The sequence below is a fragment of the Vicugna pacos genome, chromosome 10 (genome assembly GCF_048564905.1).
Source record: "Vicugna pacos chromosome 10, VicPac4, whole genome shotgun sequence".
In the NCBI taxonomy this organism is placed as follows: Eukaryota; Metazoa; Chordata; class Mammalia; order Artiodactyla; family Camelidae; genus Vicugna; species Vicugna pacos.
This window is the reverse complement of record NC_132996.1, coordinates 7313304-7336630: the sequence shown is the minus strand read 5'-3', so window position 1 is coordinate 7336630 and position 23327 is coordinate 7313304. Positions and strand designations below refer to the sequence as shown.

General features: G+C 36.8%; 1 protein-coding gene across 5 annotated transcripts in view; it reads left to right on the top strand.

The window, feature by feature from the left end:
• Window positions 1-23327, top strand: part of CNTN5 (contactin 5) — a 1006880-nt gene that overhangs the window by 943072 nt on the left and 40481 nt on the right. For all 5 annotated transcript variants that reach the window (XM_072968929.1, XM_072968925.1, XM_072968928.1 and 2 more), the window contains 3 exons: window positions 8699-8848; window positions 20547-20617; window positions 22655-22889. In XM_072968929.1, the coding sequence (XP_072825030.1) occupies window positions 8699-8848; window positions 20547-20617; window positions 22655-22889 (456 nt within the window). The remainder of the gene's footprint in view (window positions 1-8698; window positions 8849-20546; window positions 20618-22654; window positions 22890-23327) is intronic.

Here is a 23327-nt window from a genome sequence, read left to right as displayed (position 1 = left end):
GGGATATGTGAAGTTGCACTCACTTAATAGTCATTACTTATTTAACATGTTGGTATTAGAAAAACATACAATATCTATGAATGTAATCTTCAGAAGCAGTTGTCCATACTGAGTAGGGATTTGTGATTTTGTTTTATTTTCTATCTAAATTTAAAATTGATTTACCTGCATGGAAATGCAATATAGAATCAGTAAAATATCTGAGTGCAGTAACCATAAAACTCAATTAATCTGAATGTTACAGGAGTAAAGTGGTCCACTTCATTACTTAAATAAATTGGAACAGAAACTTATTTTTGTATAAAAATTTATATTTGGTGGAGAGAAAGTATATTCACCTGCCTGCAAATTATTAAGGGTTTTCCTGATATTAAGTTCCTATATTAATATATAGAATTAAGTTTGATTAATCATTATAGTGTACTGTACATGTGTAAATATTTATTTTATAATATATATAATTGGTATTTATTCCTAGCTCCATTTTAACTCTGTGATACAACTGTAGACACAAGAAATTAGGGGAATCCCTATGTTTGGTAGATAATTTTGGAAAGGACACAAATTCAAACCACATGAACAGGTTTACACGGGAGTTCTTGTAATCTCCATTTAGGGGATGCTCCCATCTCATCCTTAGTGCCAGAGCACAAACCTTTTGCTCTGGAGCCAAGAGACGGATTCACCTTCAGAGCTGGTGTTGTGCACCAGCAAACTCAGTCTCCTGCCTGTGGCTGTGCTCCCTGCCCATCTTACCCCACTGCCCACACTGCCTGCTTCCTGGGAAGATCCCCTTATGGGCACATTGTGATACATACCTATGTTTCCTTGCTCATCCCATACCCACGTTCATGTGTTTCTGACCTTAACAGATGACATGGCAATCCAGGACATCTACTCTTCCTCCTATAGTTTCCAGGTTACTCTCATCCCCTGACTTCTCACATGCCTTGGTTCTCCTGTTTCTGCTTTTTGTTGTTAGGTAGGTAGGTAGATAGACAGACAGACAGACAGACAGACAGATGGGTGTGTATATATATATACATATATATATATACATATATATACACACACACACAAGTATATAAACTGTAAAAATTTTTGGCGTAAGCTATGGAAAAATGGAAAAGCAATGAGCGCGCGCATGCGTGTGTGTGTCTGTGTGTGTGTGTGTGTTTTATGTATAGAGGGCTTAGGTGTTTGGACCAAATATTATTTTGGTGGTTTGTTTATTTGCTTTAGAAGTCCCTAATATAAAGTTGCGTTCTTATCTTTCTAATATAGTTTTGAATGCTGGAAACATTTCTGAGTAGAGAGTTCTTTTTCAATTCAGTTCAGCAAGTATTTATAAAAATCTGTGGTGGTACTGTATTCATAAAGTAAATGCATATTTTTCAGAAATATATTTCTATAAATGATCAGTTTTATTTGCCCTCGATAGTAATAGAGCACAAGCAAGCTCTCTCCTCACCTAAAGTGGTCACACATTTCTCTAAAACTCGGCATATCTCACGGCTACTGGTGGAGGCACGCCCCCCTCCAGGCAAGCCCACCAAGGAGCAGTTCGCAGCTTTCATGTGCTCTAAAGTAGCTGTTTTAAATGCTTCCTGAGTTTTGCCCCCAGCTCAGACTGACCACTTCTTTCATGCCTGTGATGGGCAAAGAAGTCTCTCTGGAGCTGCACCATCTCCACTGGGGCAATCGGTCTTTGTATGCATAGTTGCTCTCTCATCTAAATCAATTTCAGTACAGATACGTGCTAAGGCAGAAATAAATGTTAGAACAACAACAACAAAAAGATCTGGATCTGCAGTTGGAACTCCCTGATCACGATAATGCAGTCCACAAGCTAGTGTTTTAAAATTTCTTCAGATTCCTTTATACACCAACATGAGTACGAAGAATAGCGAGTTCTTCATTTTTGACAAATGAAATAATGAATTGCATATGGACCATCTAGATGAGCACATCTGGAATTAACTTATCAATACTGCCTATATTATTGAGCAGTATTAGCTGACCTAGTTTTTTTTTTATTATGTCTACTTAGGAATACCAAATCACTTATAATCATAGACTTGACTGGCCATTGTTTATTCAATTCAAATTTGTTTCTTAACTCTTCTCCAGTCAGTGCTATACCTGCTATTTGTGGATATATTTTCCACTGACTAACTGGTTGATTAAATTTATCAACTAAACATTTATTTACTTTAGTTTAGTTTTTGTATGCAATTCTTTTAGTAGGAAAAGCATTGTAACAAATTTCTCTCCCTGAATCAATATAGAGTCATCCATACTTTTTAGTCGCTGTATGTTCTCTCTGAAGAAGAATGTCTTTTTTGAAACCAATTTGTCCCCAGAGTTCCAGAGAGACTATCTTCATAGAAAGATACCTGCAAGGCTTTAAAAATACTTACTTTGGTTACAGTCTCCATTATCTTTAATCTCCACAATATTGCATTTGAAATCAAAATCCTAATTTTATAAAAAAGTTTCTAATCTATTTCATATTGTATGTTATTTCATCAAAAATATTAATACTATCAATTCATGCTTTTTTTTTTACAATTTTTTTTATAGTCCTTACAAGTAGGAATGAATTTAGAATTTCTAAATCTGTTTTTTTTTTCTTTTTAAAGAGGAATTAGAAGTATAGTGGAGAGGACATGGAATGGGGAGGGGAATCTAAAACCTATAGTTATGGTAAGGGAACATAAATATCTATAGCCTTGGGAGGAAGGATAATTTAAAACTTTATATTAATTTTATTTTTTAGCCAAATTCTGAAATAATTACATCAAGATTAAAACAGAAATTAACTCTTGATCATATCTGGCAATTTAAATTCCACTTTCATTCATTCAACAAAAATATACTGAGCACTTTCTAGATAGTGATCTAGGCACCTCGGATATATGAGTGAACAAAACAAAATAAAAAATGCCTACCCTTGTGGAGATTATATCCATATGGGTGAGGACAAACAATAAACAGAGAACATAATAAATATGTTAGTTATATGATATCTTAGAAGTTAATGAATGAAAAAAATAAATATTATATTGTAAGAAGGATCAGAAGTACTATGGGAGAGGTAGTGTATTAGTCTACTTGGGCTGCCATACCAAAACATTATAACTAGATGGTTTAAACAACAAAAATTTATTTTCTCTCAGTTCTGGAGACTGAGAACCCAAGATCTAGGTGTCATCACAATAGATGCAGAAAAGTTTTTGACAAAATTCAATATCCATTTATGATAAAAACTGTCAACAAAGTAGGTATAGAAGAAATATGCCTCAACATAATAAAGGCCATAGATGGCAAGCTGACAGCTAACATCATATTCAATGGTGAAGAGCTGAAAGCATTTCCTCTAAGATCAGGAACAAGACAAGGGTGTCTACTCTTCCCATTTTTATTCAGCCTAGTACTGGAAGTCCTAGCCATTGCAATCAGACAAGAAAAGAAATAAATAAAGGAATTCAAACTGGAAAGGAAGAAGTAAAGCTCACTGTTTACAGATGATATGATACTAAATATAGAAAATTTTAAAGACACCACCAAAAACTGTTACAGCCTATAAGTGATTTCACTAAATTTGTAAGATAGAAAAGTAATACATAGAAATGTCTTGTGTCTCTGTACACTAACATTGAACTATCAATAAAAGAAATTAAAAGGACAATCCCATTTAAAATTGTGTCAAAAGAATAATATACCGAGAGATAAACCTAACCAAGGAGGTAAAAGATGTGAAGGAAAAAACTGAAAGCAATGCAAACAAATTGATATATACTATGCTCATGGATTGAAGGAATTAATATTGTTAAAATGACCATACTACCTAAGGCAATCTACAGATTCAGTGCAACCCCTATCAGAATTCCAATGGCATTTTCCACAGAACTAGAACAGATAATTCTAAAATGTGTATGGTAACACAAAATACCACAAATAGCCAAAGCAGTCTCGAGAAAGAAACACAAAGCTGCAGGTATCACACTCCTTGATTTCAAACTTTACTACAAAGCTACAGTGTTAAAATAGATTGTTACTGACACAAAAACAGACACATAAATAAACGGAACAGATAATGAGAGCTTGGAAATAAACCCACACATACAATCAATTAATCTATGACAAAGGAGGCAAGAATATGAAGTGGGAAAAAGACAGCCTCTCAATAAATAGCGCTGAAAATACTGGACAGCTACATGCCAAAGAATCAAACTGTACCATTTTCTTACATCGTCTACAAAAATAAACTAAATATGGGTTAGAATCTTAAATGTAAGACCTGAAACCACAAAATTTCTAGAAGAAAATATAGTATACTCTTTGAAGTCAATCTTAGCAATATTTTTATAAATCTGTCTCCTCAGCCAAGGGCAACAAAAGCAAAAATTAACAAACAGGACTGCATCAAACTAAAAAGTTTTTGCATAGCAAAGGAAACTCACTATCAACAAAACAGAAAGTAGTCTACTCAATAGGAGAAGATATTGGCAAATTATGCATCTGACAATGGGTTCATATCCAAAATATATGAAGAAGTCATACCACTCAATGTCAAAAAATCAGACAACCTGATTAAAAAATGGGCAGAGAAACTGTATAGACATTTTTCCGAAGAAGACACAGAGATGACCAACAGACACAGGGAAAGGTGCTCAGCATCACTAATCATCAGGGAAATGCAGATCGAAACCACAGTGAGATATGACCTTACACCCATCAGAATGGCTATTATCAAAAAGACAGCAAATAAATGTTGGTGAGCAACTGGAGAAACGGAAACCACTGTGCACTCTGGGTAGGAATGTAAATTGGGAGAGCCACTATGGAGGATAGTAATAGCTTCCTCAAAAAAGTGAAAAATGGAACTACTGTACAATCCAGAAATCTCACTTTTAGGTATTTATGCAAATGAAACAAAAACATTAATTCAAGAAGATGTATTATGCACTCCAGTGTTTACTGCAGCATTATTTACAATGGCCAAGATATGGAAGCAACCTAAGAGTCCATTGATAGATAAATGGATTAAAAATGGTATTTATATAAACAATGGAATATTCCTTAGCCATAATAAAACTGAAATTTTGCCATTTGACATGACATAGATGAATCTAGACAGCCTTATGCTCTGAAATGAAATGAAATAATCAGAGAAAGACAAATTCTGCATGATCTCACTTATATGTCGATTTCAAAAACAAACAAACAAACAAACAAAAGAAAGTGAAAACAGACTCACAGAATAGACAAGTGGTTGTCAGAAGTTTGGTGCTGGGAATGTGAAATAGCGAAGGAGATTAAGAGGTACAAACCTCCAGTTATATAATAAATCAGTTACAAGGATGTGATAAACAGCATTAGAATATTGTCAACAATATTGTAATATCTTTGTTTGGGGACAGATGATTGCTAGACTTACAGTGGTGATCAGTTCATAATGAATGCAAATGTTGAATCATTATTAGTGTACCTAAAACTATATTTTGTAATATTGTACATCAACTATATTTTCATTAAAATTTTTTAAACGTTTTAAAAATTGCAACCTGCCTGCTATGGACTGAAATGTGTCTCCCCCAAATTAATATGCTGATACCCTAACCGCCTGTTTGACTATATTTGGAGATGGGGCCTCTAAGGATATCAAGTGGGCAATTGGATATACGAGGCTGGAGTTTAAGAGTGAGGTTTAGAATAAAGATATAAATTGGGAAACTATTGGCATATAAATTGCATTTTAAACCACCAGACTGCAGTGTGATCTCCAAGGATAGAAGCATAAAATAGAGAGGAGAGGAAGATGAAATTTGAGCCCTCAAGCTTTCCAATAGTAAGAATTTGTGGAAAGGAGGAGCCATCCAAAGATAAGAGGGGAAACAACCATTCAGTTCAAAGGAAAACCAAGACAATGTGATATCCTGGCAGATAAAAGAATAAAATCTACTGAGGAAGAGAAAGTAATCGCCTGTGTCAAATGCTCCTGACATGGCAAGTATGATGAGGAATGATCAGTGATTTAAGTCGCACAGAAGTCACTGGAGATGGTGACATTAACAGTTTCAGTAAAATAGCAAGAACTAAAGTCGCATAAGAATTGATTCAGGAGAAAATGGGAGAAAAGTTAATATGGCCAACTCTTAAGAAGTCTTGCTATAAAGGGAAGTGGAGAAGTCAACATCCTTAATCCACGACCAAGGAGGCATAATTTGCTTATGGGTTGGAGTGGGACAGGAGAAAAAGAAAGAAATCTAGAATGTCCCCCAAATTTTGGATACAGCAATTGTCATTCCCTGAAAAAGGAACCCTGGAGAAGTAGGTGGGGGAAAGGAAGGCCAAGAACTCAACCCAAATAGAAATATTTAATAGTCCATAGGACACATGATTCTGGAGTTTAGGGCACAAGTTCAGGGCTGAAAATATTGCAGTCATCAATATACAAAGGCTATTTAAAACCATGAGACCAGATAAGTTCACCATGGAGTAAAAAAAAAAAACGGGAGTTAGTAGAACCAAGGTGCATCTGAAAGACAGAAAGAAACTAGCAATGGAGACTGATAAGGCATAACCAGGGAGGACAAGATCAGAAGTTTTGAAAAGTGTTTCAAAGAGGAGAGAATGATCAACTGTGTCAAAGCACGATGCTAGGTCACGTCAGATAAGGATCAGAGACCCGACCACAGGGTTTTAGCAATAGACACCACTGTCATCTTGACAGGAGCAGTTATGGTAGAATGATGGAGGTAAGAGCCTGATTGGAGTGGATTCAAGAGAGAATGGAAAGAAAATAATTGGAGACAGCAAATGAAGGCACAAATAGCTCTCAAGAAGTTATGCTATCAAAGAAACAGAAACACAGTCAATTTACAATGTGTCAATTTCTGGTATATGGCATAATGTTTCAGTTATGCATAGACATACATACATTCATTTTCATGTTCTTTTCATTATAGGTTATTACAAGATATTTAATATAGTTTCCTGTGCTACGTACAGAAGAAATTTTCTGTTTACCTGTTCATATATAAAATTTAATATTTGCAAGACATAGAAACTAGGTGAAGGCTGGAAGGAGAGGAAATTTTGAGAATTTGGTTTCATTTTTAAGTGGGAAAATGACCTGCATTGCTTGTATTAGAGATATTTGAGGAGGCGGCAGGGAGGAGAGACATGGAACTGAGAGAGACTGGCTATTGTTCGCTAAGCGTCTGAGGAGGGCCACTCCTCGAGAGGCATAAGGCTGTCTCAGAGAGGATTCAGGTCTCTGTTGGAGTAAAAAGTTGGAAGAATGTTCAGAAAGAAGAGTGAGTAAATGGGAATTTTGCTAATGATGGATTACGAATTCCAAAGGCCATAGTAAATGGATTTCACACAGTAGGAGAGAATGGGAACTGAGCCAGAAAAAGGAAATGTGCAGAATTCTATGGGGATTAGAATAAAAGGGATGAGGGATGACTGAGATGTTTGGAGCTGCTTGAAGTAACTGATATAAACAGAAAGCGATGAAACAGTAGTCCTGATGGGCCCAAGGCAAGTATTAGTGACCCAGTGGACGGCAGGGTCTAGGGAGGGCTGGGGGTCCCACTTTTACGTCTGGCCAACACAGTTCATCATTCCACCAAGCTGTGGACTGAACAGCGGCCTTTCCCCCTCCCTCCTAGACTCCAAGGATGTTGCTTATTTGCCATTTCAGCCAAAGACTTATTTCCATGTCTTCATTGCTTAAAAAAGTCAGCTCTATCGGGCTGAGCTTTGTCTGACCGCCCACTCTGACTATGCTCTGATCATTCCCCTTTCATGGAGCTGATTATGTGGTAATATTCTTGTTACATTTCAAACGGGATTTTCACGGGGAAGCCATGATGCATTTAGTTCTACCTTGTCATAGTGAAAGTGCACTGAGCCATCAAACCAAGAGCCTCCACCCACCACCAGCCTGATACGTTTAAAAGAAATCCAGGACTGACGTAAATCCAGAGGACATTTGCACGTCTTAAGAGAGGCCCTCCACTTTCCCCATTTTTACCCCATCACAAGTGTTCTTCCAGAAATATTTCCGAGACAGCAGACATGAGTGAACAAGAAAAACAGTTCCAAACAGAGCATAAACACTATATAAAAAATACTTTACTACATGGTAGTTATATTGACACATAATTTGATGTTTTAATAAAATCTAAATGTAGTACAGAAGTCACTGCAAGGAGAGTTCAGAGCTCTCCCTTTGAAATCACAAACTGGGGGTTTTTAATTAGTGAAGTGTATGCTTAACCTGCTGCTTGGAACTGCCAAGTGGCTAAGCATGTTGCCCAGACTGGGAGAGGCAAGCTGCTTGAGAAATTTCCCTAGAAGTATGAGAACTATTTGCTAAAATTAGAAGATGAGTTGGCCTCTTATCTGGGGCTGAGAGGTCGACCAAATGATTTTTAGTGTAGTTAATAGCAAGTTATGTTATGTCAGTCTACGTGGAAAGATAAAAGAATTCAAACTACAACCAACTTTGACACGTGCAAGTCTTCCGAAGATTGATTTTCATTTTACTGAGACCAGAGGTGACACAATGGCCCCACGTCACAAAGAACTGTGCTGATGTCGTCAGTGCCTGTGAGATCTTTGATGGCAATTGGTAAGCATTTCCGGTCCTCCTGTTGACGTGAAATCTCCTTCCTCTCTGTAGTTCCAGAAATCATAACAGGGGACATGGAATCAGCCATGGCAGTGGACCTGAACCCCTGGGTGGAATACGAGTTTAGAGTGGTGGCCACCAATCCGATCGGGACTGGGGACCCAAGCACCCCATCGCGAATGATTCGCACGAATGAAGCAGGTAAGAATCCTGGGGAGCACCTGATCACTCTGAAAGCAAGCTGAATTGACCATAATTGCTTACTTTAGTATAATATCCCCTGATTCATTTACCTATACATCATAAAATCACTTCTTTTGAAATAATTCTTTCAGTTTATTTGTTTTCAGATCTTTTTCTTCTTGTTTCTACAAATACAGGTGTGCACTTGCTTCAGTTTCCCTCCCTGCCCTTGCACCATCTTCGAGTTACCATGAAATTGAAGCCGTTAGTTTCTTTCTAATTATGTGCTCATTCAATATAGCAGATTCATAAAATTCAGAACAGGCTGTCTCACCCTCCTTTTCTCCAGTGATAATGGTTACCTCTAATTACAGTGCATTTTCCTAAGTCTTTGTGTTGCCCTTCACCGTCTGACCTGGTATGAATTACACTTTGCAAAGACAAACATAGGTAATTAGGCGTACTCATTTATAGAGGACTTACTAGGGATTGAACCCAGGACCTCATGCATACTAAGCACGCACTCTACCACTTGCCTCTCTCCACCCCTCTGCCCTGACAAACAAAGTCCTAACTTCACCTATTGCCTCCTTGATGTCTGTGTAAAGTAAATACCCATCTGCTTCCTAACTTGGAAAAGAACAGCATTCTTCTGGCCTTTCAGAATGAAGTCTCTTCTCTCTAGTAAAATGTTTCTAAAGCCCGCAGAAGGAAAATTAACGGCTTTATTCAAACACAAATTTTAAGATATCTTGTCTATCACCCGGAAGAAGCAGAAAAAAGAAAAATCATTAGTAGAGCTTTAATTATTTTGGATAAAGTCTTATTGATCTCTCTTTTATATTCCTATAAAATTGTATATAAAAAGTGTCTGGTAGGGTACTTGTTTAGGCAAACACGAATATCAGTAGTGTTGATGAGAACAGTCGAAACAACAGAGAAATGGAGAAGGGGTAGACTGCAGACACAAGGCGGGCAAAAGCAAAGTGTAACGTCTTTACACTCAGTGACAACGTATGAATCTCATGATTATTACAGCACAAGTGCACTAAGAGTGAGAACGTGACCTTATTTGTTCACTGTTCTGTTTTCAACACCTAGAACAACGTCTGACATTCGTGCTCCCTATGTTTTTGTTGACAGACTAAAAAGGAATATTCCTTTTCTTTCTCTTATATGCTGCTACCCACACCAGGACTCAGGTCAGAGATACACGCACACGGAAGACTAAGACTGAACTGCGTCCATTTTGTATCGCAGCGGTAGAATAGGACCAAAAATGTGATTTGTGACTCGTTAGAAATTGAACAAAGCTCATAATAATTAAAATAGACTATCAAAAGAGTTGATTAAAAAACACTCAGTCTGGAGAACACACTTTTTCTCTTAAAAAGAGAAAGAAAGAAAAGAAACCTGAATGGTCAGCTTATTACATAAAGTACGAATAACCATAAGAAACAAGTTCCAATTCTGTTCATATAAAAATTAAGCAACCAAGGAAATAAAAGATACAGTGGCCTATATATGTTGGAAAAGATTCATTCACAGAAAATCCAACTTTTCTGCTTCTGTGAGTTGCCTATTTCAAGTTGTTTTTTATGTTTTTCTGCTACTTTTCAATAGCCTGGATTTTAAATTGAACATTAATTGCCCGGTTGGATTTGCATACATTCATAAAATCAGCCATGCTTTCCCTGTGTACAGGTGTTCATTAATTAAGAGCATAACAGACTGGTTGTTCGTCATTTTATATACTCGCTGTGCAGATATTGAAATGACTGCCAATATTAGTACTTAGGCTCGCATATTTTCTAAAAAGCACTGCCTTACATTGCATATTGTTAATTGTATTTAAACAAAGGCAAAGATTACTGCCTAATTCAGATGCTCTCCATAAATATTCATTTCGAAAATAAATAATCCGGTTGGGATGAATGATCCTTTTAGAATTTCTATAGTATAAATCTCTTCGTGCTATTAAAAAATCCTTTAGCAAACTCACATTCACTCTTCAAGCTAAATTGTGTTCTGATGATGCATTTTAAAAGCCTCGTCCTTAGTCTATTTCTGCAGTTACCTCAATCATATAGCGCCTGTCTCTCCATTTTATCAAGAGTTCTATACACATGATGTACTACAGTCCATTAAAATCTTATGGAAGAGAAGAGAAATGGTATGAAAAATGCATGAAATGCTCTTTTGTGAAAGTGAGTTGAGGAAGACTTGCACTGCCTACTTTACACTTCTTGTGCTTGGGTACCACACAGGGCTGAGCTACTAATGGTGTTGAACCAAGTGTTGAGTTTTGTGCTTGTTCCATCAGGCAGCACAGATTAAAAGGGACACCAGTATCCTGAGACATCCTCTCAAGTGACACAGTCTGCCTCTATTAAGAACATGTCTTGTACTTTAAAAAATGATGCTGTTCTAATGGACCGAGTAATCTTTGAAAATCAGTGGAGTTGCTTCAAAAAGAGAAAAGATCTCACATGCGGGATATTGAGTTGAAAGTTTTATGTCCCTTTAAAATTCTCCTCTTTACGAGAATCTTCTAAATCCCAAAGCAGCGTTAGCAAAGCATTTTTACCTTGGAATTGTTTCTTGCCCACATGTGCCCCCCAAAAAGTTAAATTTTCTTTGCAATTTTCATCTAGAGAGTGTATTTTCAATTTTACGGTCATCAAAATACTCCTAGTAGCCAATAAATATAAGATAAACTGGTTCAGACTGACATTATGATTAGGATGTCAAAATAGTGATACAAACATAGGTTTTCCCCCGCTATCCAGAAGGAAAGCGCTCCTCTGAAAATTATTGTAAGCCAAAAATGGCATAAACTGAAGAACTGTTTTCTATTTTTCACCTTTTTTCATAAAAGTGAACATCCTCCTTGGATTTTTTTTTTTGATCAGCAGAGACAGGCACTAATGTAGGTCTTTTGTAAAAGCAAAGTGGTGTCAAGTAAACTTTTGAAAAGCAAGAGATATTTGTATGTTTTTTTATTTTAATGTGCATTTATATTTATTTATTTATAATACAGTTTTATTACAAGTTTTAATTAGCTCATTAGATAGATAGCTATAACTCTGTGTTTAATTTTGGAAATATGTGACTATCATCAAACCAGTATATATATTTGGATTGAGTAGTGGAAATGCTTTCCCTGCCATTTAAAAAGATGACACCCAAGAGAAGAAAAAAAAAATCACAGTTTAGGAAATGGTAGAAATAGAAAAATATGAAAATATGAATTTAGCAAGAGCAGCTTTCTCATTTAATTGAACTTTAATATTCTATAAGTTACATATTTATAACACTAATTGTTGAAAGATCAATGAGACAAGATAGAGTTAATTATGTGACCTGTAATTTCAAAAGGTTTAGCGTTTTTCTCTGTAGTTTAAAATGTCTATTATTATCAAAGCTCTTGATAGAAATCTCAATATTTGCAGTTTTTTATTTCAAATTATGATGAATTAGATAGATAGATAGATAGATAGATAGATAGATAGATAGATAGACAGACAGATAGATAGATAAAAGAAGGTTCTACCTAGCAACTGTAATTAAGAGTTTGAGGTTCGGAGTTCGGTAAATCTGGATTAATGTTCTCTGCCACTTACTAGCAGTGAACATAGGTAAGGTATATGCATTGTTCAAGGCTCAATTTTCTCACTTATATAATGGAGATAATATCACAACATACTCCTTTGTATTATTGGATGAAATAAGACAATGCAGGTAAAGCACTTAGCAGAGTGCCTGGCACATGATAAATGTTTAATATTAGCCATTTAATATTATTAGCATCATCTTGAGTTTAAATGAGATACTACTTCATTAAATAGACATTTAAACAATAGTAATCATGTGTACATTATTTTTTTCATATTGAGGAAACATTTTCAGGTTAAATATATGTTTGTTGATATAGTCAGAGCCATCCCATCTCTGCTGCTCCGAGACCCCGTCCAGTTGAGAAGTCTGCACGGCAGGTTGTGGGCCATCCAGCCCGGCCACTCAACCAACCTGCCCGGCTGTGGAATCAAGGGCGCCCTTCAGAGTGGGGCACCCAGTGCAGAGCACGCCTCTTCTCTCCATCCCCCTCCCACCTCCGTGTCGGGCCCTTCATGCTGGCTTCCTGTCGAGCCAGGTCTCACCCATAAGTGGATCCTGGTATTGTCCCAACATGTAGCCATTTCTCTGGTTCTTATAACACAGATGAGACAAAAGGAGCAGAGAAAAAGAAGTGGCAAATGAAAGCCCTTGCTTTAAAAATGTGTTCTTCATCCAAATAGCTTCCCGGTTTCTGAGTACATGGTATTCTGTCCTGCCATTCTCTTTCGACTCTAAAATGGTAAATGCCACCTACATATTTCTGGCCACACATGGAAAAAAAATTTTTTTTCTACATTGAAGAGATTAATGCTCAACCAGATAAATATGATTCTCAAGTAAAGAATCAGATGAAAATCTTTCCTAGCTTTAGCGCTTTTTGTACCATATTATGTTACAGGAATGTAACCGGTTTACTAAACACACTGAACTCCACAGAGTTTCAACATAAAATAGTTGTATTCCTCTCTGGCTTCCGCCCTAACTATATCCAAGGCTCTCTTGGGTACTAGGGCAGTCTTATTTTCAGGTATTAAATAAATTCATTTTAATTGAATAAAACCTTTAATCTCATAACAGTTCCATGCTTCTGTCCCTCCATCCCAGCCGAGGCTGGACCTGAGGGTTAGGGTTTGTCTTTTCTTTCTTCTTTCTACTTCCTCCCTCACCTTCCAACTGCTGCTCCGGGCACTTTCCAGGTCAGAAAAGAAGAAAATGAAAAATGACTTCAGGTGTTGCAATTTGTGGTTTTCGTGGAAACGTGGAGTGCTCCACGAGATGGCCTTCGTCCACACGCTGCTTCTTTCTCTTGTGGGCTACACTGGGTTGTTGGAGATGGCCCTGTCTCCTGGCAGGCAGGTTTATGGTCTGCGATCGCAGCAAGGCCTGTGCAAACCCACTTTCCATAGTGTCTGCTTTGCCCACAGTAATCATTTCACATTTCTGACCTGCCAGACTCTAGAAGTACAGTATGTTGCCAAGAGCTATTTCGGTCTCTGCTCTACTGCACAATGTGGGGCTGGGCCATCTTACAAAATTCTGACGCTCAACAGTACCCAGTTAGGATGTGAGAGGCAAGCGTCTATACTCTCCGCAGCACTGGTGTCCTATTCTCACGTGGCCCGAGGGGGAAATCACACTCCCACTTTCCTTCTAGTGACAGCTGAGGCTGGAGGGAGATGCCACAACACCCCCATCTGCTAAGCTGGCAACCTTCCTCCAGAAAGTTCCTTGAGCTAAAACCCTGTGTGTGTGTGTGTGTGTGTGTGTGTGTGTGTGTGTGCGCGCGTGTGCGCGTGCATGCGCGCACAAGCACGCATGTGCTGGAGAAGGGTGATGGAAAAAAGGTCATAAAATTGTGTCCTTTTCCTGTTTCCTAGCAATTCTGTGGTTTTGTCTAGCCAACCTCACTTTAGCATCCAAAGTTACGCATGACTCATCCCAAGTCCAGAAAAGACTCATTTAATTTCCTAACGCAATTTCTTTCACTGCGCTTTATCTTGCTACTTCTGAAAGTAGCACATTTGTATCTTAACAGTTCTTGTCCATGATAATTACTAGAGAAAGTTCACTGAGTTCAAAAGTTACAGAATGAACACAATAAAATACTGTCATGAGATGGGACTGAATTAGTTCTCTTGGAGGCATGTGGTTTGGCCTTGTAAATGACATTCAATGGGGCTTTGAAGGTCAGACCAAAGGGGACTCAGGTGGAATTATGTAAAGGGGGCAATTAAAAAAATCTGTATACTGTTGTCAGGCACTGGTGTGTGCGGAGAAAAGGCATAAAGCTGTGGGGCTTTGAAGGTCCCTCCAGTGTATGTTTCTAAAAAGAAATACGGTGTAAAAAACAAAGAATTCAGCTGAAATAATTGGGAAAATCTAAAAGAAAATAGTATTAAATTAACATCATAGCTTTCTTCAACCCAATGAGTAATTTAATTATATTAAATAAAAGAAATGGCTCTTAGTAACATTAAGAGAGGACGAAAATCATAGCAAGCAACAGAGCTCTAAGACCAAATCTCAAAATTTAGGAGAAAAAAAGAGGTAACAGTGTGGCTCCTACAGCAGACTTTTTAAATCGTGAAACCAGTTTGATCTAGGAAAGTGTTTTCTACAAAATATACTCAAGAAATAGGTCATCAGCTTCAGAGGCACTTTGCAAACAGAGGTGGTAATTTTAATAAATGTTTTCCTAAAAGAAAGACGTGCCCATTCGGCATGTCTCTTTCTGATTAAGCCAAGGTGGTGAGAGAGCAGTAAGAGGACTTGAGCCTGAAAGACAAGAGGGCAATGAGAGGTTTTAACCCAGGAGTAAATGTGGGACACTCAAGTTAGACATTTCCTGTCTTCCTAGTCCCTGTAATACTGTCTGCCAGCCATAAATCACGAACCATGCTCCAAGCCCTATGCTAAGTAAGCACTTGCCCTTCATTAAATAATTTCACTCACATATCAACCCTCTAAAGCACGGAGTGTTTATCGCATCTTACAGACGAGAAAGCAGAATAAGAGAGATTTAAACCTTGCCCAAGGTCACCTAGTGAGTAAGGGGCAGAGCCAGAATTACCATCTTACACCAAAGGTGGTGACTCCAAGGTCACCCCCCCACCTCCCTTCTTCCTCTTGCCTGTCCCGTCTCTTCATTTTATCACACATTCCAAAAAATCTCACTCAAAAATGATTTTACCTACCCTCTGCTTCTACTTCCTTGTGGAATACATGAAGTTCAGAGAAAATGAGTTGAGGTAAACACCATTTATCGTATATACTCACCTCCTGTGTCCCTGACTATTCCCATTTATGAGAAGATCTATGAATCAGAGAAATCTTGCATTCCCTAAAATATCCGAGCCACAAGATTTGTGAATCAAAAATAATCTATTGCAGAGATTTTGAAATTAAAACAAGCTGAGCCAAAACTAAAAGAATGATTCCCATGAAACTATCAAAACAGTATTATCCCAATTTCCAAAAGGGTGAGCTGTTTCAAGATCCCATGTGTATAGATTCATACTGACCTTAGTATTTATCATAGAAGACTTTGCCACTTTTTCTTTTTGAAATCTAAGTAGATAATAACATTAGGTAATATTTATAAATTGCAGTTCCTGACACTGTGATAAATAATTGTAAAAATAACCTTAGTAACATAAAATGGAAAAGAATTTGAAAAGAAAATACATGCATTATTTGAACTCATTAGGAAATGACACTGATTTTTTTTTTTTAATTTAGGAACATCTTTCAATTTAACTCTGTAAAGTGAGCTTAAATGATTATCAGTGAACTGATGTATTTGTATGTTACATACTTCAGTTCAGGTAGGAAAAAAATGTTTGTATGTTTTTTAAATTTCCCTCTTAACTCCCACCTTTACGGTATAAACAATCTCCATTTCTTCCTTCCTGCCTTCTGTACCTTTCTTTCCAAACCAGTCGCTGGATTATGCTCCTAAGCTAGGTGGCCTCTCCCAAGCCTCTAACAAAGCTGTATTATTTAACGAGCCGTGTAAACGTCTACTGTAATCTATAGGGGAAGTTTTTCAGGGAGAAAAGGGAGATTGGTAAATGATTTCATCCTGTCTTCTTTTGTTTAGTTGAGTGCTAATTAAAGCGTGTTATTAATGTGATTGACTTTGTTCAGATTATTACACTTAGAGTTCTTTGCGACTCAAGCATAAAATCATGCATGTTTAAAATAAGGTAGTACACTATATTTTGTTCACTCTGAGCATTTACTACCCAATGTATAAGATAAAAGAGACAAAAATCTACATTTCAGTATGTCAGATAAGGCACTAAAGCAGCAAGGCATTTACAGAGCATGGGAAAAGTATTAATCACGTTGTTCATTCATGCAAGAGCGTTGTTCAAAAAGATATTCAGAAGAATCAGAGTTTAACCCATTAACCATGCACGTATACTTGCTTTTCTCAGCTAATAAGCTCATGACACTTATCAGTAGCCAATGATGGGAGAAAAGCATTTAGCTGCTTAATTCTAAATCAGATTTTCATCAATTGTATTGAAAACATATGTGGTTTTAAGTAAATATGTATTTCTCTGAACTCAATGAAAGCATTTATTACATGTTTGATCATATTAATTTTATGCTTCTAACAAGAATTATAAAATTTTTGCAACAGAAGGGCTCTGAAAGATTAAGTCAAATCTCTACATATCGTGAATATGTTGTTTTGTAAATAAAAGGATGTAATTAAAATCAGTGGACTCCGAAGTGTTGACTGCAGAGATGATAATTGTGTGCTACCAACTTAAAAAGGAAATGAATGAGCATGGGTTTCACTGATCATCTGCATGTAATTAGGAAATTTAAGCCAATTAGGATTAGAGTACTCATGTCAAACAGTGTGATCCTGACAACAGAACACAATGCCTGAGTTGCATCTATTAAAGCTTTAGGTTTTCTTTTTTGGTGGTTTTTCCAGCTTTATTGAGACATAATTAACATATAACATTGTATTAGTTTAAGGTGTACAACATAATGATGGGATATATTTATGTACTGCAAAATGATTACCACAATTAGCTTAGTTAACATCTATCACCTCACACAGTTGCATCTTTTTCTTTGTGATGAGAACTTTTAATATTTGCTCTTTTAGCAACTTTCAAATATACGACACCAATATTGTTAACTATAATCACCATGTGGCATGTTATATTTCCAGGACTTCTTTATCTTATATCTGGAAGTTTGTACCTTTTGACCAGCTTTACCCATTTCCTCCACCCCCCACCTCTGGCAATAACCAATCTGTTATCCATTCCTACCAGTTCTGTTTTTTTAGATTCCACATATAAGTGAGATTATACAGTATTTGTCTTTCCCTGTCCAATTCATTTCATTTAGTTTAACGCCCTCGATGTCCATCCATGTTGTCTCAAATGGCAGGTTTCTCTTCTTTTTATGGCTGAATAATATTCCCTTGTGTATCTACACTACATTTTCTTTATATATTCAACAATCCATGGGCACTTAGGTTATTTCCATGTCTTTAAAGCCTTGAGTTTTCTGTTAGTATTTCCTATTATATCTAGTAAGCCTTCTTTAAAAAGAATAATAAATGCTTATACACATATACTGTTAAAAAACAATGAACTGTAATGCCTCTTTTTGTTTCATTTATTACACATTAAAATTGGAAGATCTTATTTCTTTACATTAAGTTGAATATGGGCTATCTCACCTTAGAAAGAAATTATTAGCAGTAGGAAGACTTGAAAGACTGATTTCAAATAATAAAATAAGTTTTACAGAATCTAGCTCATATATGGACACATTGATGTAGAAATTACCCACACAGAAACAAATTAAATTTTACTTTCTTGGTTCCTCAAAGCGGATATTTTTAGCACATGTTTTCATTAGTTTCTTTTTAATTTTTTTATTCAAAAGGTTAACACTTTTTAAAAAATTTTAAATACATTTTCTAAAAAAAATGAAAGCATTAATAGACAATGGAACGATATGACCAAAGATCCAGGCAGAAGCTTTGACATCAAATCGTCACTTGTATTTCATTCTGCTCATACTTGTTAAATGAGCCTCAAGAGCTGCTCACTGGAGAGCCTACAGCCTACTCTCGAACTCCAAGCTAGAGGTTCCAAGCATCCGTTTTGTAGATGATGCTTGAGGGCTGAAAAAAAATGGAAACGTCATCAGTGCCTAGTCTTCCCACAAAATCCATGGTCATAGGGATTTTCATAGTATCTTCAGAGGAAAATATTCAAAATCCTAAATTTAGGGTATAAATTTAGTAATTCCAATGTAATAGGTGAAGCAGGTGGCTCTGGTAAATATTACTCAGAATATTATTTAACTGTTAATTGCCAGAGATGAATGTGAAGCATATGTGCGCATGAATGCACTTTTTTTTTTTTACAAACATTGGTACTGAAAGACGCTATAATGGCATCATCTCAACAAATTAACTTGCTTCCACTATTCATTTGACCATGCATTGATATTCAGAACTCTGAGATTAGCCACTGAAGATACATCTGGAATGATGTATCCCTGCTCTTTTACACATAGAGTTAGACCAGCTCCTCCCCAGGTGCCTTATCCATATCCTACACCAGAAAATGAATTCAGAAATACTGCTATATACCAGCAGTCTTGAGACACGGTGTCACGGCACACTGAGACATCATTTATATGTCACTGATATGATAGGTGGTTACAATTAGGAATAACTTACAATTGCTAATAAAAAACTCAAGTTCAACCCGCTTGCTCTTCATATAAATAAGAGCACATTCCCAGTTACTGTTCTAAGACCGTCGTTTTTCTTAGCTGAACTTCTTGTGATTTCTTGACTGAGAGAAAAGGGAGTATCCAGTTCCATATAACTCTAAGGGAATCATGAGATTGAACATCACATGTAAATAGTCTTTAGCATGTCTGTAACTGAGAAAGAAGAAAGATTGATAGCTGCTTCTTTACACATCCTTCTACACATGAATGAGCAAGACAAGAACTCATGTCATGAAGAAAATTGCCAAGAAGTGAAATGTGCACCCTGGTGAATAAAGTTCACATATTTCAACAGAACCAATGATACTGTTCTCTCCCACCTTCGTGGTCCAAGGAGAATTTTTTCCCCTCTTTCCAGTAGCATATAAATCTCACATCAGTTGTTCTGGTATGTAAAATGCTCTGTGAACATCCACCAGTAATTAATAGCCTTTCATCCAAGTAGGTAATATATGGGAGTGAATTTACTGTTTATGGGTATATCAACACCATTTAAAAACTACGCTGAGCTATAAAGGCAACGCTGAAGTGTAAAATTGCTAATGCAGGCTCATAGCCTGGAAAATGATTTCTTTTAATAGTTTTCTTCGTTTAACAGTTCTTCGTTTGAAAATGTTCCCTTTCAACTGCAGATGTTGTGGTTTTGTGCAGTGAAGAGGAAATTTATTCCTTTGACACATTTATTTTAATAGTTACCCACTCGAAAAAGTTTCACCAGATACCTATATATTTTGGAGTTTGCAGAGAGATCCATTCCTAATAAGTTTTTAAATATATATATATTTAATTTATCTTTAAATATATATCTTTATTTATTTAAATGGGTTCTCACTCCATGGAGCTGTGGCTAGGATTTCTTTCAACTGGAGCTTCCGGAGGCTCTGGTAAAGCAGTAAGGCTCATGTCAACCCGTGGACTTCCCAGGGGCTTTGCCAGCCTGGAGACCATAGAAGGTTCACATTGTTAGAAAGGACAAAATGTGTGGGATGAAACTTAACTAACCATTAGTAGATGTCCTTAGCTAGAGTGTTAATTATGATTTAGACCTTACTAACCATAGAGCATTTATAAGAGGACTAGTCTGGGGATGCAGGATATGGCCATGAAAAATGAATGTCAAACTCACAGAGATTTGAAAGCAGGGTTTTGTTTTAATATTGAATAAGACCACATTAACTTCAGACAAATTTTGATTTGTTTCTTTTGGGATGTTACCCAAGCAGAGGAGGATTACGATGCATTCATATTGTAGGGACGCTTAAATGACACATCCGTGTATTGATTGTCCTCACTCTTGGCCCATGTTTAACCACAGTTCCAAAGACAGCACCCACCAATGTGAGTGGACGAAGTGGGAGAAGACACGAGTTAGTCATCGCCTGGGAGGTAAGAAAGCCTGCTCAGATGTCAGAATTTGTGCAGTTCTTAGAAAATAAAGGTACATGTAGCGTATCTGTGCTTGGTACAGAGTAAATAAATAATTTCTATTCAAACGAGGTTAAGAAACATCTTGAGCATACATTACTCACATCAGTATTTCCAACATGAATCTTTCTCATTTTCAAACCAAGTCTAAAGCATGCCTTTCTTATAGGTGGTCTCAAAATAAAATTTGAATAATTAAAACACATCCTCTCACAAATTACTTTAGATGTCTGTCTGGCTTAGTTGGATATTAACTACTTCACAATTGAGTAGCACCCTTGACTGTTTTGGAGGCTAAAACCATTGAGGTTTCTGTGGAGTCGTGCCTGGGTTTTCTCATTTATCCTGTACAACAATCCTATTAGTGGGGGTGATTTTCTTTGCTTTACAAATTATGAAACTGATGCACAGTTTGAGTACCTCCCTGAGAAGCAGTAGAACTGGGACTTGGATTACAAAACTCGTGCTCTTTAATGTCCCTCACCACATGACCACCGAAGTTCCTTCCATCAAAGGAAAGAGGCAGAGGAACGGGAATGGGAGAGGCAAAGCTATTTTCCATAAAGCCACTTTCCTTCTTTGATGCTAAATTACTTTATTATCAAATATGGCTATGTGGCTCATGGAACAATGACTTAGAATATGGAAATGGAAATTCTATTGGAGAAAACTGAATAAATTCCTGACCATCTCTAAGAATAGTGCTAGAATGTACAAAAATGTACAGAAAAACTTCTTTCTCCAATAAGAAATCTTCTGTGAGCACATCCTCTGTCTTGCTCTTCTGTTCATTCTCTCTGATTTCTGCAGAGGTGCTAACTTCCCAATCCCTGACGTTCACTGAGATCAAATCCCTCTAAATGGAATTGCCTTCCCTGTCAGTTTTGTGTCTTAGTCAACTCAGGCTGCTGTAACAAAAATGCTATAGACTGGGTGTCTTGTAAACAACAGAAATGTTTTTCTCACGGTTCTGGAGGCTGGAAGTTTAAAACCAAGACATTGGCAGCTTTGGGCCTGGCGATGGCCTGCTTGCTGGTTCACAGAGGACCATCTTCTCACTGTGTCCTCACATGGCAGGGGTGAGAGAGCTCTCTAGAGCCTCTCTTATAAGGACACTAATCTCATTCATGAGAGCTCCACCCAAATTACCAAATCACCTTCTAAAACTCCATGTCTTAATATCACCACATTGGGGGTTCAGAATTCATCACATGAATTTGGTGGTCAGGGATATAAACATTCAGCTATAGTTCTTTGATGTAATAGGTTTTTGTCTCTTTTCCTCCACTCAAATGCACAGTTTCTCCTCAAATCAAAATTCAAAATAAAAATCAACAAATGTTTATTGGGTATCTAGTATTTGTCAAGCACTGTGCTAGGCAAAGGCTGGTAATGGCGCTGTTGACTAGCTAGTTAATCACAATGACTACTGTCTATGGTGTGCATTTGATGCCTGTTTAACAGATTTTAATGCAAGCCATAGAATACAAGAAGTTTCTTGAAATAACACTATATTCTAATTTTTTTGTAAGTTAGTACACCACAAAAGTAATTGAGAAAAACACTAGAAGAAAGGTCTTACATTAATTTCTCCTAGGTTTTCTATGCAAAGAGCCCTGCCGAGTATTACCAGTGACAAGATCTTCCCGACCACCAGACCATATGACAGTTCTCCGCTACATGTTAAATTCTAGCGTGGAGTCACAGGACCTTTGTTTCATATACATGACTAATTGGAGCAAATTCGTTTCACTTCAAGAGTTTTCAGTACTCTTGATACTCTCCTTAAATACCAACTGATACCATTTTTTTTAAATGTTTTACCTTTAAAGTCTTTTAAATTTTCAATGACTGCCAGTGACCATGCTATGTTGGCTTCCAGTGTATTACAAAGTTTGCTCTAGTTATTTATAATTTTTTAAAAGTTGAAAGATTGGAAGAAGTAGGGGTTTTTGATCAGTTATTTTGTTGATAATTAATTGCATTTCTCTTCTCTAGCCAGTATCTGAAGAGTTTCAGAATGGGGAAGGCTTTGGCTATATTGTGGCTTTCAGGCCCAATGGAACACGTGGCTGGAAGGAAAAGATGGTGACATCGTCTGAAGCTTCAAAATTCATTTACCGAGACGAAAGTGTCCCTCCTCTGACTCCCTTTGAAGTGAAGGTTGGCGTTTATAACAATAAAGGGGATGGACCCTTCAGTCAAATTGTGGTCATATGTTCAGCTGAAGGAGGTCAGTTTTTTTCACCCTTATTATTTTTATGTAATGTTTTAATATTTCATTTTGGTACATGAATGAGATATTATTGTACATATGTAAGAAAATACAGATACACCAAAAGGGAAAACAAAACTTACCTGTAGTCCCACTATACTTTTTAGATATTTTTTTCTGAAATCTTTTTTCCAAATAAATTATATGGAAAAAATAATTATTCATCCCATAGACTTTGCTTTATGTTCTTCACTCCCCGATGATATATGGCAAACATCTTCCCACCATAAATACCAATCTTAGTAATGCTTATAGTGTAGTCTATTCTCTGGATGGATGGACATTTAACCATTCTTCTCTGGTTTGAAATTTAGACCATTTTCTATTTTAACCCACTAAATTTAAATTTATGTAAAATAAATTTAAATAAAGACTGCATTTATGTGACCAATAAAT